The following is a 14,947-nucleotide window of genomic DNA, read 5'->3' on the forward strand; positions in this document are numbered from 1 at the left end:
AGACTCTTTGCTAAAATTATATCAACTGGAATTCTGAAAAACATGAAAAAAGCTTCATAAAATTCCTTTTAAACGAATGAAGAATTCGCATTGCAACATTGTGGTTTTTCGGTATTCAGAGTATCGAAAATCTGGCTAACGATATTTTCCCCATAAAGTGCTGCAAGCAGTACTAAAACAAAAATTTTATTTGGTGCGAATCAGGCACGCCTCGATGTCGTAAACTGACGACAGGTTTTCCCGAGGAAAAGAAAATTATCGAATGACGAAATAAAGTCGTAATTACATGATCAAGCTGCTTCATTTCACCATTGGAAGACATTTCAGACATACGCAAGACACGTCTGGTTTTACTACGTGACATTTCCACACGTCTCGTGTTCACTGAAAAAAGAGCAGTTTCCTGAGCAGTAGCCTGGTTCTTTTATCGATATTGGGAATATCTGGAATAAATAACAATTTGTTGGTAGAACTTTTCGTAAATATAAAATTTTGTGTAGCTGGGTATAATTTCGTTCTCGGTGGACTCATTAATCAACGATCAAGGTGCAGGTTTTTAATTAAAGACTGGAAAAAATGTTTGATTTGGAAGAGAAGGCGAGTTCGCTTCTTCTTAATTATATATTTGGACGTGACGTTTTCGGTATATTGGGATACGCGGAGTATCAATGCGAGGGGAGAACAACCGAATTTGTTCGTTGATTAGCAGAATGAAAACTCTCCAACTTTAAATGGAAGCATCTTCAAATTGCTCAAACTGTTACTTTTAGCGAGCTTTGAGTTATTGTTTTACAACCTTGGATGCAAATTGCTAAATGCGAGCTCCAATTTATAATCGTAAAGCAGAGCGCATATTTCTGCCTCCTGAATCTAAAGTAGTTTTACGATACGACTGTCAACAATTCAACAAAGTATGCAAAACCTACTCATAACTCTTTTTTCGTTCCTTCCCATTTTGACACGTATTTTTCAAATATCTGATATATGCTAAACCGGATGGAATTCAGAATATGTAAAGAACTCACTTCTCTTGGAACTCATCTCAATGCGGAATTATTTTAATTAAAATTTTAAGATCGCAATTACAATGTTGATTGCACAACTCTAAAAACTATCAAAATGCTATAATTACGAAAATGCTTCTCCAACCGCAATCCACTTTATGTCTAAGCTATAATTTTCAGTGATGAATAGCGCCAAGTGAGCTAAATACACCATATCTTTACGCCAATTTTTTACACTAGAATAAATTGAAATTTTATTACAACGCCCGGTTGCCATAAATTTGATTTTTATTATTTCGTTTCGGATAAATATTAATCTCCCTATTACTTTGTTTCAACAAACCAAACATTTAATTCTCTTACACCTTTCTCCGTTGACAAATTGCTGCAATTTACGGTAATTAATTTACCAATTCGTAGCAATTATTGGTTGGAATTTCGCTCTAATTAAGGTTCCTTGATGACATTTACTCGAAAGGAAGGTATCCCAACTGATATATTTCTGCAACATTCATCGCCCTATTTAAACCCAACTTAAACAATCACCCCCATTTTAACCGAGCCGTTTTATTTTTAATCATCACAATACGTTCCGCTTATTTCCCTTGCCAATTATTTAATTATGAGTAAACAACTACGTTTAAAAAATAGGACCACCTCCAAATTACTTCTTTAATAATGTTCTCATATGCAACCATAAATACAGATTAGGTTTTTACATTTCTAAAAACATAGGCGTCGAGTCGATCTGGGCCGAATGAAAAATTGCTTTCACATTAGTTCCACTTCGTCAAACGGAAAGTCGGTTATAGACATTGCTCTACTTTTTTTATGAAAGATATCGATCAATTGAAATGAAAGACCAAACGTGAGTTATAAAAATTATATTATTACATAAATTTACAGTCTTAATCATAAAGTAACCACTTAAACTAAATTGCATTTGTATTTCTTTGGTGGCACTATAATACGAGTTCAAGTTAAAACGTTGAGATACATCTTAACTTCTGTTATTAGTTTGAATTGCAACATATGAAATAGCACGAGTTAATGGGACAAGTTCAATTTTCTGAGTCTGTAATCACGAAAGCTGCACATTGTTGGCACACTGACTAGTTAGATTAGCAAAAGGGAAATCTTCTTCGTCGCCACTAGACTCTTGACTTGATGGAGGAGTATCAAGCTGTGGAAGACCCAAATCTAAGTATTCTTCGTTTGCCGTGATTGTGAGAATCCTATCTAGATCTTCAACAACTTGCGTAAACACTGGGCGTTCGTTTGGTTGGTAACTCCAACACTCTCGCATAAGGAGATAAATTTCAAGGGAACAACATGGAGGTTTTTCCATGCGGTGACCATTTCTAAGAAGTTGGAAAAGTTTTTCCACGCTTGGAACTGAAGGATATGGAGTTCCTACAGAAAAAACATTATCAGATTATCTTGGAACAGTTGTAAAAGATACGTACCACCAAGAGTCATGATCTCCCATAAGAGGACACCATAAGACCAAACGTCTGATTGCGTGGTGTACACCCGATGGAACAACGCTTCTGGTGCCATCCATTTTACCGGAAGTCGACCATCTGTCGTTTTTCTGTAGTAGTCATTACAGTGGATATCTCGAGCAAGACCGAAATCGGCGATTTTTAGAATGTAGTCATCGCTGACTAGCACGTTCCGGGCAGCAAGATCTCGATGAATGCACTACAAGTCATGGATATAATTACAGTTAGCTAAGTTACCAACTCACTCTTCGAGAGGCCAGATATTCCATTCCTCTTGCAACTTGATAAGCAAAGGAAACCAAGTCTTTCTGTGTCAAAGTTTTTCTTTCTTTTTCCACAATTCCAATCGCTGGTTCGTAACCAGATGACGGTCTATGTTGTCTTAAGAAGTCTCTTAAATTACCATGGGGCGCAAACTCGACCACCACGTACAATGGACCTCCTTGGGTGCAACAGCCCAGCAAATTAATTATATTGATGTGTTTTCCAATCATTTTCATCATCTCCATTTCTGAGACCAAGTCCATCATTTCGTTGTCGGTATGACCCTCTGTGGAAAAATGTAGAGTAAAGATTGAAGAATTTGGGGCGGTTGCCAACCTTTCAACATTTTTACAGCGACCACGGTGGTTATTCCAGGTTTCAGAAGATTCGTAGCTTCAGCTTTAACCACTTTTCCGAAAGCTCCTTCGCCTAAACTTTTTCCAAGAGAAAGGAGTGACCGTTGAATTTCCCAATCGGAATCCATGGGTAGTTCATATTCGGAAATGAGCCCGGAGTCGGAATTGTTGTTTTGAGTTTTTTGTTTCTCGATTTTCACCACGGGCATTAACTGCGTCATGGATTAATATAAAAGAGTTCGTATTGTACTCACCAAGGGTTCAGAGACGTCTTCTGTGGTATTTTGGATTTTTTCAATTATAACTTTTTTGGTCCACTGGGTTACCACTGCGGCTCGTACTGTTTCCAAAGCCAAAAGTTTCTTTTGTTTTTCGCTGGAATTATAAAGGGTTAAAAAGGACACGGAGGAGTTTGAAGTCCTTACATTTTGAGTTTTTTGAAGAAAACTACTAATATTGAACAGACTAAGATGAGTATTATGATTATTGCCCCAGCTGCATATGTGATGACATTCTTCGAGTTGAGTTTGGGCTCCACTTCTAGACCTAGGAGTCGGAGTTTAAAGGAAAAAAATGGAAACTTTGGAGTACTCACTGTCTACAACTTTTAAATAGCCTCTGGAGACTGTTTGCCCCAGGCTGTTGGCAGCAACGCAAGCATACCATCCTTCGTGCTCATGAGTGACGTTTTGTATTTCAAGAACCTCAGGATTGTGGGAATCCCCACTTTTCTAGTGAGGGAAAGTATGAGAATAAATCGTAGAAAAAGATTTTAGGTGCAGGAAGATTGAAATAAATGTTAAAAGCATGCAAGAAAGTGAAATGATAAACCATAGTACCTGCACCGCCACCGCGCTATCATTCGCGTATTCCCTTGTCCATGTAATGAAAGGGTTTAGATCAGTGAGGAAAGAACATGTAAGATTTACACTTGAGCCCACAGCCACGGTGCTATTTTCTAATGGATGTGTACAAACAGGCTTGTTGTGATAACGCTCTAGAATAGAAAGTTGAAACATAAAAATGCGGAAAGCAAGGACCAGAAATTGCACATTTCCATCACCACCCTTTACCCTTCACCTTATTTTTAATAATACCTGCACAATTGAGCCATTGGTATAAGTAAAATTTTCGTTAACGTCAGAGACGTTAACTAATCGAATCCACTGAAGATAAGGTTCAAGGTCGGCAATCATTTGAGGACATTCAAATGTCGCCGAGGTATTAACCAAAACAGTAAGGTTTTGAGGGTAGCCATCTTTAATATACGGTTTTGATGGGAAGCGCTCTATTTAAACCAACATCACTCAAAATCCGCAACACCGAAAAATAGACTTACCAATGACCTCCACTGAGTATGTAAAATTGATACAACCAAGTTCGTTGCACACTACACAAGTATAATTCCCAGTATCGTCCGTCACTAAGTCTTCCAAAGTCATACCCCAATGCTGGAACCGAATTTCACCCAACTGCCGCTTTGGAGGTCGCTCGTTCTTGTACCATGTTATATTGGGAGTTGGAAACCCACCAGCCTTGCATTTTAAATTCACCATGTTACCAGCAGGTTTCACCTCCATGCGAGTCATTTTCTTAGGATTGACGAAGTAAGGAGCGTGCTTCTTTTCAGTATCGCGCTTGTTTCGGACGTTCGGTACAATTTCATTAAAAAGGCCTTGGAGTTGCCTCGAATTTTCCGACGCATCAACTTCTGAAGAAAGATTAAGTTTGGTAAAATTCTTCGAGTTAAGTTTGGGCTCCACTTCCAGACCTAGGAGTCGGAGTTTAAAAAAAACAAACGGAAACGTTGGAGTACTCACTGTCTACAACTTTTAAATAGCCTCTAGAGATAGTTTGTCCCAAAGTGTTGGCAGCAATGCAAGCGTACCATCCTTCGTGCTCATGAGTGACGTTTTGTATTTCAAGAACCTCAGGATTGAGGGAATCCGTACTCTTCTAGTATGAAAAAATCGTAGAAAAAAATTTAGATGCGGGAAGATTTACATAAATGATAAAAGCATGCAAGAAAGAGAAATGATAGTACCTGCACCACCACCGCGCCATCATTCGCATATTCCCTTTTCCAAATAATGAAAGAGCTTAGATCAGAGAGGAAAGAACATGTTAGATTTACACTTGAGCCCACAGCCACGGTGCTATTTTCTAATGGATGTGTACAAACAGGCTTGCTGTGATAACGCTCTAGAATAGAAAGTTGAAACATAAAAATACAGAAAGCAAAGACCAGAAATTGCACGTTTCCATCACCACCCTTTACCCTTCACCTTATTTTTAATAATACCTGCACAATTGAGCCACTGGTGTAAATAAAATTTTCGTTAACATCAGAAAGGTTAACTAATCGAATCCACTGAAGATAAGGTTCAAGGTCGGCAATCATTTGAGGACATTCAAATGTTGCCGAGGTATTAACCAAAACAGTAAGGTTTTGAGGGTAGCCATCTTTAATATAAGGTTTTGATGGGAAGCGCTCTGTTTAAATCAACATCACTTCAAAGTCCGCGACACCAAAAAATAGACTTACCAATCACATTTACTAAGAATGTAAAATTGATACAACCACGTTCGTTGCAGACTACGCAAGTGTAATTCCCACGATCTTGAGGCACCAAGTCTTCCAAAGTCATCCTCCAGCGGTGGTACCGAATTTCGCCCGAGTCTCTTTCTGGCTGTTTGTTGTCCTTGTACCATGTTATGTTGGGAGTTGGATAACCACCAGCATTGCATTTCAAGACGACCATATTACCAACGGGTTTCAACAATATTCGAGACATTCGCCTAATGTTAGTGAAATATGGAGCCGTTTTTTCACTACCATAGCTCGTGGATGGGATTATTAATTGTCCTTCAGCCTCTATAATACAAAGGAAATATAATTTAGAATATTTGATGCTGAGCTCCAGAATTACACCAAGTGGTTTGATTTCAACTTATTTCTAAATTGGTTCAGCTGGTGTAAATCTGTCCCCCACTCTAGAGTAATAAAAATGTACGATGGACAATTTATAACATACTTACGGATATTTAAAAAAAGAGTCGTTGCCCAGGTTGCCAAAACAACAAAAACCCATATCCTCGGTACCATGGCGTCGTTCAGAATGAAATCTCTGAAAGCAAAGTTCTTTGAATAGCAACAGTATTTATGGAAGATGGGACTTGAAACGAAAAGTCCTTTTCATGTTCAGCTTGAGCTCAATAAATTTCTATTACCACCGTTAAGTTTTCACTAAATAGGTTTATGAAAAAAGAACCAAAAATACCACCATTCTGCAATCCAGATGGTTAAATTTAACCGTACATCGTTGCCAAAATTTTTCATGTCAAATGTGAATGAAGCAAATTTGTCTTTTAATGCAACCCAGGCCTTCTTTCTTTTCGTGTTTGCATCTGTGTAAATATCTTCGGACAAACAGATTCTCGGCAAAAGTCTGCAAGAGCGCAGGTAGTATCGTTGGGGGGCTAGGAATGGTTATTGGTGACTAAAAACAGGCACACGTGTTTACCACATGTGCAGAACAGTAGACGGAACGGGCCAGCAACGTATTTCCGTTACAAAGTCTACTTCTTCACCACAGGTTTAATATTCAACATTTTAATATTTACGTTATCCTGATTTGATCGGATTTGTGGGGATTTATTAATGTGATTATTGCTTCAAAGTCAGTTCTTGACCCAACATCAAAGAGCAAACTCCACAGTAACCCCACGAGTCGAATTAGTTTAGATACAGCTCGAATATATTACATATGAGTGTCTTTGTTGTCAGTTATTTCTTAAATTATTCAATCTAATCTAAAAAGGGACAATCGGAATTGCGACACGTATACGACGAAGGTCGCAACAAATAATAAAAGGAGACATTGTTACTGAATTTTAAAAGAGGTGGATTTAATTACTGAAATGACCCACATACATGGATGAAACTCGGGTTCTACACTCAAAGGATTCTTTGTGTTGCTCGAAAATCAAGAAAACCAACATCGACATGAACTTACACAAATCGTGTCTGAATAACGCGCTCAAATATCGCTCAAAACTGCAACGAGGAAGGGTTTTACGCTAATTGAAGTTGATTTTATGTTTTCTGTACGTCAAACATGAAAGATATCTAAAAACTTTCTTAATACCCACGTCAAACTTTTGACAATGTTTCACTGCATTTTTTATTGAAAAGTTCCTCATCTTCAGATCTAAATATACGATTTTCCCTCTAACTAAACAAGATCCTGTTTGCACAACCTGTTTTAATCCTGATCTGGAAAGCTCAGATATTATTACGCTTTAGCACAATTGCTACTTTTCGAACTACAAAAACTTCGCTCAATGAGAAATGAAGAAATCGACTAATCTCCAGTTGCGGTAATCTTTAAAATTTTTGAACAAATTTCAGTTTTATTTTTGATACGTTGTATATTTATTTGATCTGCATTTATTATTTCTTAGTCTTTTGCGGAACTTGCGCCCAAAACATCCGTTATAATTATTTCGAAGTCTGACAGGATTATTATATAAACTTTACTCGCTCAACAAATTGTAGAAACCCCAATGAATGAAATATAGGAAAATTGAACATTATTTTGAAATATGTATCGGCCTTCATTTTCTATAGAAATATAAATAGAACTGTTACGTATTTTCCACGAGAAACTTTCTGTAAAAAATTGAAATATTTAATTCATATTTTTCTCTTTGTGTTACTTGATAGTTGAAAGAATTTCATCTTTGAGAACATTTGAATTCGAGCAAAGAGTCTCGTTCTTCATTATAAGTAAGAATATTTGCTTTTGTAATGAACAGTCTGTGAAAAGCAGATTTTTGATGTCGTGTGGTGAAAAATTGCCGGCAACTTTTGATCGTAACTGTAAATATATTAAGTTCAGATGAATTACAGGATATCCGTGTCTAATTTGATTCTATTTTAGTGCGCTTGCAATGATTTCTGGTAACTTTCAACCTTGGAAATCAATCATAAACCAGCTGTCAAATAATTCATATAAAACTGACTATGAACCGTCGAAGTTTCCGTACCTGAAGTCGAGTTTTATGGTTTGTGAGATGTGGTGTCGCGTCTTTTCATTATCACGTAAAATATGAAAAGTTTCCACAATTTTAGCTTGGCCCATCGCCAAGGGACTTCTTTAAATGTGTACTATACATTTGTCAGAATAAATCATTATTGGAGCGTGGAATGTTAATAATTAGGGTATTGTTAAGTTGGTAATAATTCATGATGGTAAAAAATCTCCGTCCTCGAGCAGATGGCCCTTTATCATCACAGCTAAGACGCGTTCCTGTGCGGGCCTAGTCGTAAATTAATAGAGTCCCTTAATGTATGAGATTTTATCTCGCTCCTGTAGAAAGCTGAGACACGGGCCCTACACGAGTCTATTTATTCTCGTCTTCCTACCATGCAATGTCATCCCATTTAATAAATCCCACGCGATTCTTATTCAACTTACCCACGACATGGACCACACTGAATATTCCAATAAAATACACAGTTTGCCAGACACCCAATCTTCCTGTTTCACCTTTTCTGCAGAGGTGTTTTTCGATTCGTAAACCAATTCGGAACTGTGATAACAATCGGATTATTGCTACGAACAATGTTATTGTGCTGTATTTGGCCATCTGACGTCTGTCTACACCTTATTTTTACAATATTATACAGTCAGGGGCGACTCAGAATCAAGGGAAGGTGCAGTTCAACGCTTCTCCTATACACGACCGTCATAACGCTATTTATAGATAAAAATCCATAAAACTTTTAATACCATTTTCTTAACGCGGACTGCTATTTTTGAAATTTGTCTTACTTCAGCGAATTATTATTTCCAACGCATAAAATACCGAGAAACACCTGGATAATATAACACAATCACCGACAGATGGATGAGAATACAAATCGATGTAGCCTTCGTTTTAAAACACGAAGAAATTTTAACCAAGATATCAAATTTTAGGGACTCTTTTGTTGTTGGGACAACCGCCCACATGGAAAATTTACCCAACCATAAAAATATCCATTGATCTGGCGTAAAATATTGCCATAACGCTTCTCTAAAATGAGCTCAAGATTCGACCAAAATAGCATGCGACATAGATTTGTTTAAAATTGAAAGTTTCGTTATGAATTTTTTTTTATTACGTTCATTTGTTGCAGAGGGGGTCAAGTGCAGAACACGACTAGGGGTGAGTACTTGATTTTTTCAAATTCTCACTAAAACGTTACGTATTCGCGTGTTTTTATGAATACGAAAAACATCCGTTTCTTTTTGACGAAATGAGCAAAACCGTTCATTTTTTCAACCTTGACTCTTCGATACACAATTCGATATTTATTTTAAAAAGGGAATATTTTTCGCGGCCTGTTTACTGTTAATTACAAAGAGCACCTGGACTGTTGAAATCGTCTCGTGAGTAGAAACTTGATTTTAAATTTATCTGAAAATTGAATCTTGCGTGGGAACTAATGATTTGATAATAATCAAAAAGAAGAGCCGGGAATCTAAAATTGTACTTTTATGTTACTTAGACATGCATGTCGTCACTAATTAAGTCTTCTCGGTTACCTAGTGGTCCTATTTATTAAATTGGTCAGCGCGTATATCGGAAGAATTTTATAAACCCCCTGTGCCTTTATCATTGTATTGACACTGCTATATCGACTAACGAAGCAAAACTCGTAAAGTTCGAATCTTATTATTACTTGTTCTCGTCATTCTTTCGCGAAGTTTTTCCACTTTCAGCGGTTATCTGCAACAAATCCGAAATATTACGATTGGCGTCGCGTCACGAGAAATTGAAGACGAGAGAGACCGTAGAAAATCCCTGTTTAGCTGTAAATCCTGAAGGGTCACCTTTTCTGTATTTAAAATTTATGGGATAATTAGATACGACTCTCGTGTTATATATTGTACATCTGATATTTCTGTTGATTTTGTCTACAGCGATATTTATCATCCGTCACAAGTTCTTACGTTCTAAACAGCCAGTTTGTATCAAATTTCAACACTTTTTGTTTCCCGGTTTTATGTAGTAAATAATGGGTTGTAAATTGAAAGCGGCGTTATTTTATTACTCCGATCTCACTTTTGATACAAACGAAAACTAATGGTTCGAACATTCAAAAAAGTCGTGTTTGAGAGTTAAGGAAACTATAAATTGGGATGTTCTATATCAAACGGTGAGTTATTAATTACACGAAAAAACTTCGAACCTCTCCAAAGCTTCCGGCTGTGTCAAAAATAACCGCGAGTCAATCACCTAAATCTGAAATTTCAAAATTGTCACGTGGAGGATTAGTAATTACAAAAACTAGTTCGGTCTAAATTAAGGATATCTAACAATATTTACCTTCAAAGAATTAAAGGATGTTTAACGCTACTTTCAACGTCTCTGTATATTTGCGTTGGCTATTACATTCCACTTTTAGCCGTGGAAAAACTCATCCAAGGAGATATTAATTGAATATTTATCCCAACACTACTGCCAAGTGCGTTTTTATCGACACGCTGAGGGAAAGTCAGCAAAGAGCTATTCCTGGCTGAAATCCACTAATTTTAACTAATCATTTTGGAATTTCTACTCAAGAGTTATCATAGTTACGTCAAACTACATTTTGAACTTGTTACGAGTTTGGCGCTCCGTTCGCAGTTTTAGTCAAATTATAGCAAACGTCAAAATATTTACCTTTTGACCACAGTTTGGCAACGAACTCCGCAACACAAAGCCGGAAGTTTTCTTCCTTATTGCCATCGAGTTTTGCAAAAACGTGCCGTTTTCATTCAAAACACATTCTTGTGACCATAGTCATTGCAAACAACATTCTTCATGATAAGGCGCAAATGTTACTAATGTTACAATTACTCAAGAGACGGATGATCAGTTTCTTTTGCTTTCTAGAGTTATGACCACTATAATATTTACTAGAGACTAGAGGGGACTAAAAATAATCCTTTTTAAGAAAGAGTTATATTTCTTGGGTATTTTTAAAACTCACCGTTCAGTTTTAATTTTTCCAGCTTATTTTCGAACTGATTTGTATTTACTGCCTGCTTTTAGTATATTTTAAGATTTACAGTCTTACGCACTTTAAAGGGTTTTTACTGACTTTTAATAGTTAGGTACTTTCAAGTCCACATAACAATCTCATTGTATTGAATTTTGTAATTAGGACCCTAGGAATGTCCCCCAAAAGGAGTTTTTTTTTCCTATCATTAATGTTTATCAATTCCCTTTAGCACTCAACTGGTTGTTGCACAATTCCAAATGCTTAGTGCATGTCTTAGAATAAGTAAAATAATTCCCACGTGACAGCAATAAAGTATTCAAAGTTGTGTCAACGGCGTAAACGGTTGTCGGTCTTCAACCTGGCCCAAACACGCTGGTTAGAAGCACCGGATATAATTTAACAGGCAATTCAAACCTTAACTTATTAAGATGCAGTACGCCATATCTCGCATCGTTCCTATTTAGTATTCTATTAGTATACAGTGTGTACCTTGCGAATGATTATGACGAGAACAATAGCCTTAAAGAAAAATCGTCCATTAACATTCCCGTTTGGTACTTCCACCATGTTGCCGGGACTACACAAGCAATTTTGATCCACCTGGATCTATTCCGTGTATCTATGAAAAGCGAGCGAAGCGAGATGTAGACTGTAGAGAAATGTTTATTTGTGCAAGTGCACAAGTGGTTTGTTATTTCCTTGTTAGTTTGTAGTTTTTTGAATTTGAAATGTGTTTGGTGTGGTTGAAAGAGAGGGATGAAAAATAATTATGATAAGAGTAAATTGTGTACACAAGTGGTTGGTATCAGTTTAAGAGTACAATGAATCATTCACATGGTAGAATTTTGAATAAATTACGCTACTGTAGTTTTTACTTAGTATTGACCACACGAGTACCATTTGAAACCACAATAACAATTATGCAATGGTACGATAATGCACGGAAGAGCATTTAAGTCTCATCAAGTGGTTGAAAGTGAGTACTTGTTGCCCATATGTTAAAAGAGAGATAATTAAAGTCGCTTCTGTTGGTAAAGTGCAGAATCCCAAAATACCCAAATGAAACAAAACAGACAATTCGCAGCGTATCTCGTACCCAATCTATGATCAATTATCAGTAATGGATCTTAATTAAAGCAAGTAAGCACAAACATTCCACTCACCCATCAGAATCGTCGCAAATTATTCGTATTTAGCCCAAGACTGCACAAAATCACTTCTATTTCAGTCCCAGTTCGCACTCCACACTCCGCTCGCTTATTTAAAGCTTACCGAACTTAATTCCTTCGAAGGAGCGCATTTTCAAAACATGCGGGTTTATGAATGGATAAAGAATGGTCCTATAGTTGACACGCGCGGACAATAGGCTACGATTTACTGTAACTTGGGTGTCGCACTGAAGATCACTGCGGCGTAGACGTCTGACGTGGGCGAGATGCGACTTCTGTTCTGTTCTGTTCTTAACTTACAAGTCTATTTCTATATACCACTACTGTATAGCACGATCGTGCGTATAAACAAACCATGGCTCCCCTCAGCTCTCTTTGCGGACGCGAAAACGACGCGGGATACAATTGCAAGCGACGCCGAATCACTCAAACTAACTTATACTTGATAATTGTTTATCCGACTTCTAACTTCATAACCAAGACATTTGTCTCTCTTGAAAACGTCACTTCCCAAAACTATTAACATTTAACTTACACCGAATTTGGAAATATATTGCCAACTATTAAACCAACGCAACGGATCTTAAAACAATTACTGACAGATTTTTTATTGTTTTTCGCTACTTTTCAATCATAAAAACTTTATAAACAAAGTGCAGGTTTGCTCCTTCAGTATTAAGTAGTTTTAGCTCTCAAAAAAAGCATTCTTTTTTGTATTATTTTTTACCAAACTGGTTCCAGTTTTTTGACACCTTGATTTTAAAGAGTTTTTGGCGGGTGCATTTATGGTCAACACGGCAATTTCTGCTTAAAGACTTAAATAATCGTTACTCATCGATATTTTTAAACCGGTCACCCAACTTTTTATTTTTTTAAAGAAGCTCGACTATAAAAGCGACAATATTTTCGAAATTTCGAATCTGATATCCGTGTAGCGTTAACAAGTGTTTACTTATACAAATTGCTATAAATTGTTCAATAATCGCCCAATTAGCACTTCACATTGTAAACTATTTTTAAACATTTATTCTCGTTCGGTTGTGAGGAGAGCGATTAGCGCTAATTAAAAGCATCAACCGATTTGTAGTACGAACTTTAATATTTCAACACTTTTCAGAAAAATTCCAACGATGCCACAGACTCCACACCAAAACAAACGTAATAAAATTATCTCGTTTGTTCGGGTGTGACATTATGAAGAAAATTTCTAAAGAAATAAAATTTTTCAAGAAACCAATTAGCAATGTGGTTCTAAAAATACGATTGGAAAATTCACTAAATCATAGCGCGGTGGTATTGAAGGTAACTTGAGGTTTATAGACAGTAGCAGCAGATGGTTTTCTAAACAAATCGTTAAAAAGGTTTATTTTTCCATCTTTTGTTGTGTGATTTAATTTCTGGTGAAGTGTATTCCGTTTTGTTAAATTGGTAACACCTACAGTAATCCTGGGCAAAAGTTCGACCACGCAGAGCGATTTCACTAAGTAAAACCTCCTTCGCAACTTGTCTGTTTTTACATTTTTCGTGGCCTCTTTACATTGTTAATTCAAATTAATACTCATAACGAGAATTGGCAAACTTCATCCAATCATTGGTTGAGTCAGTTTCTATCGTTACGTGTTACGATAACAGAAAAACGTAACGACCCATAAATAAAGTGTATATCCGATATTTCGAGTAAAAATAATTTGGCACCGGTAGCGTTTAATAGAAATAATTCGTGGAAAGCGTGCAGCGTTAATTCTGCCCCGGAAAATTCAAACCTCGAATATAGCCGGATGTATACAATTATCCAACGATTTATTTTTCTGAGTGCAAATTGATACGTGAGCGCCAGTAAAGAAATTGATTATTCATACAGTTAAAACTATAAATCTATACCCAGAAAGTATAAGCAAGAAACAATGATGATCAGGCGTGCGGGCGATTAAAAAACGCCATAAAAACGCGACAAAGGATATTTTTAAATAAAATTTAACGATCTCTTGGAGACAGGTAAAAAAGGTAAGAGAAATCCGAAAATAACACAAACCGGAAACGGGAAACACCGCACACGCCTTTCATATCTCAGTGCTATATGTATGTTCCACGATGTCACAGTATACGATGTTTCTAATACAAGCACAGGTGCATCCCGTGTTTTAAAGACTGCCGCCGGAATTGCTTTCAACGAAGACTTTGGCTTCATTCTTAATTAACTTTAGATAAAAATGGAAACACTGCGACCCCTAAAAAAACACCTTTTTTCGTATATTTGGAAGAGAAACTTCACAGTCACGAGAAATTTTGTAATTTGGAATCTGGAATTTGTAAATTTGAATCGAACGTGACTCACAAGTCGCAAACGGAATGTGAATTGCATCTATGCCCTTGGCTTAAGTATCTGTCAGTAAAATTATGTAAGAAGACTGACAATGAGACGTGTAATTCCATAATGAAAATAAAGAAGCTTTCGACCTTCAAGATAATCTACAGTGCGCGTCAAAGTTATTGCCTTTAATTTCGACGGGTGCTGAACAGTCTGATCATTTTGTTTTTTGATTGTATAATAATAAATCCAGACCTTAGAACAAACAGAAAAAGTTTTCGCGGTTTGGCGAAATTGCTATCTGCC

The 14,947-nt window shown here is 36.7% G+C and overlaps 1 protein-coding gene and 1 long non-coding RNA gene across 2 annotated transcripts; both read right to left on the reverse strand.

The window, feature by feature from the left end:
* Window positions 1-1,873: 1,873 nt before the first annotated feature.
* On the reverse strand, window positions 1,874-6,235 carry LOC148167156 (fibroblast growth factor receptor homolog 1-like). The gene is made up of 14 exons (XM_088046891.1): window positions 6,169-6,235; window positions 6,081-6,123; window positions 5,675-6,042; window positions 5,432-5,622; window positions 4,950-5,085; window positions 4,469-4,900; window positions 4,227-4,417; window positions 3,725-3,860; window positions 3,555-3,675; window positions 3,384-3,504; window positions 3,110-3,341; window positions 2,755-3,059; window positions 2,471-2,708; window positions 1,874-2,417 (listed from the first exon to the last, which is right to left on the reverse strand). Exons 1-14 carry the CDS (start codon window positions 6,233-6,235, stop codon window positions 2,086-2,088), a joined length of 2,913 nt encoding a protein of 970 aa, XP_087903017.1. The 3' UTR covers window positions 1,874-2,085.
* On the reverse strand, window positions 6,133-12,690 carry LOC148167157 (uncharacterized). The gene is made up of 3 exons (XR_015770848.1): window positions 12,684-12,690; window positions 12,437-12,628; window positions 6,133-6,257 (listed from the first exon to the last, which is right to left on the reverse strand). It is a non-coding gene; the product is annotated as an uncharacterized LOC148167157 (long non-coding RNA).
* Window positions 12,691-14,947: the final 2,257 nt, after the last annotated feature.

This window comes from Gnatocerus cornutus, chromosome 10 (assembly GCF_029298725.1).
Source record: "Gnatocerus cornutus isolate USDA-ARS CGAHR chromosome 10, icGnaCorn1.1, whole genome shotgun sequence".
Classification (NCBI taxonomy): domain Eukaryota; kingdom Metazoa; phylum Arthropoda; class Insecta; order Coleoptera; family Tenebrionidae; genus Gnatocerus; species Gnatocerus cornutus.

What these genes read in the sequence shown, in the direction of transcription:
- LOC148167156 (XM_088046891.1), bottom strand. Translation starts at nt 6,235, where the DNA reads ATGGTACCGAGGATATGGGTTTTTGTTGTTTTGGCAACCTGGGCAACG. An exon ending in CTATTTAAAAGTTGTAGACA is followed by an intron (nt 4,901 to 4,949) that starts GTGAGTACTCCA and finishes TCCGACTCCTAG; the next exon opens with GTCTGGAAGTGGAGCCCAAA. An exon ending in CGCTGTAAAAATGTTGAAAG is followed by an intron (nt 3,060 to 3,109) that starts GTTGGCAACCGC and finishes ATTTTTCCACAG; the next exon opens with AGGGTCATACCGACAACGAA.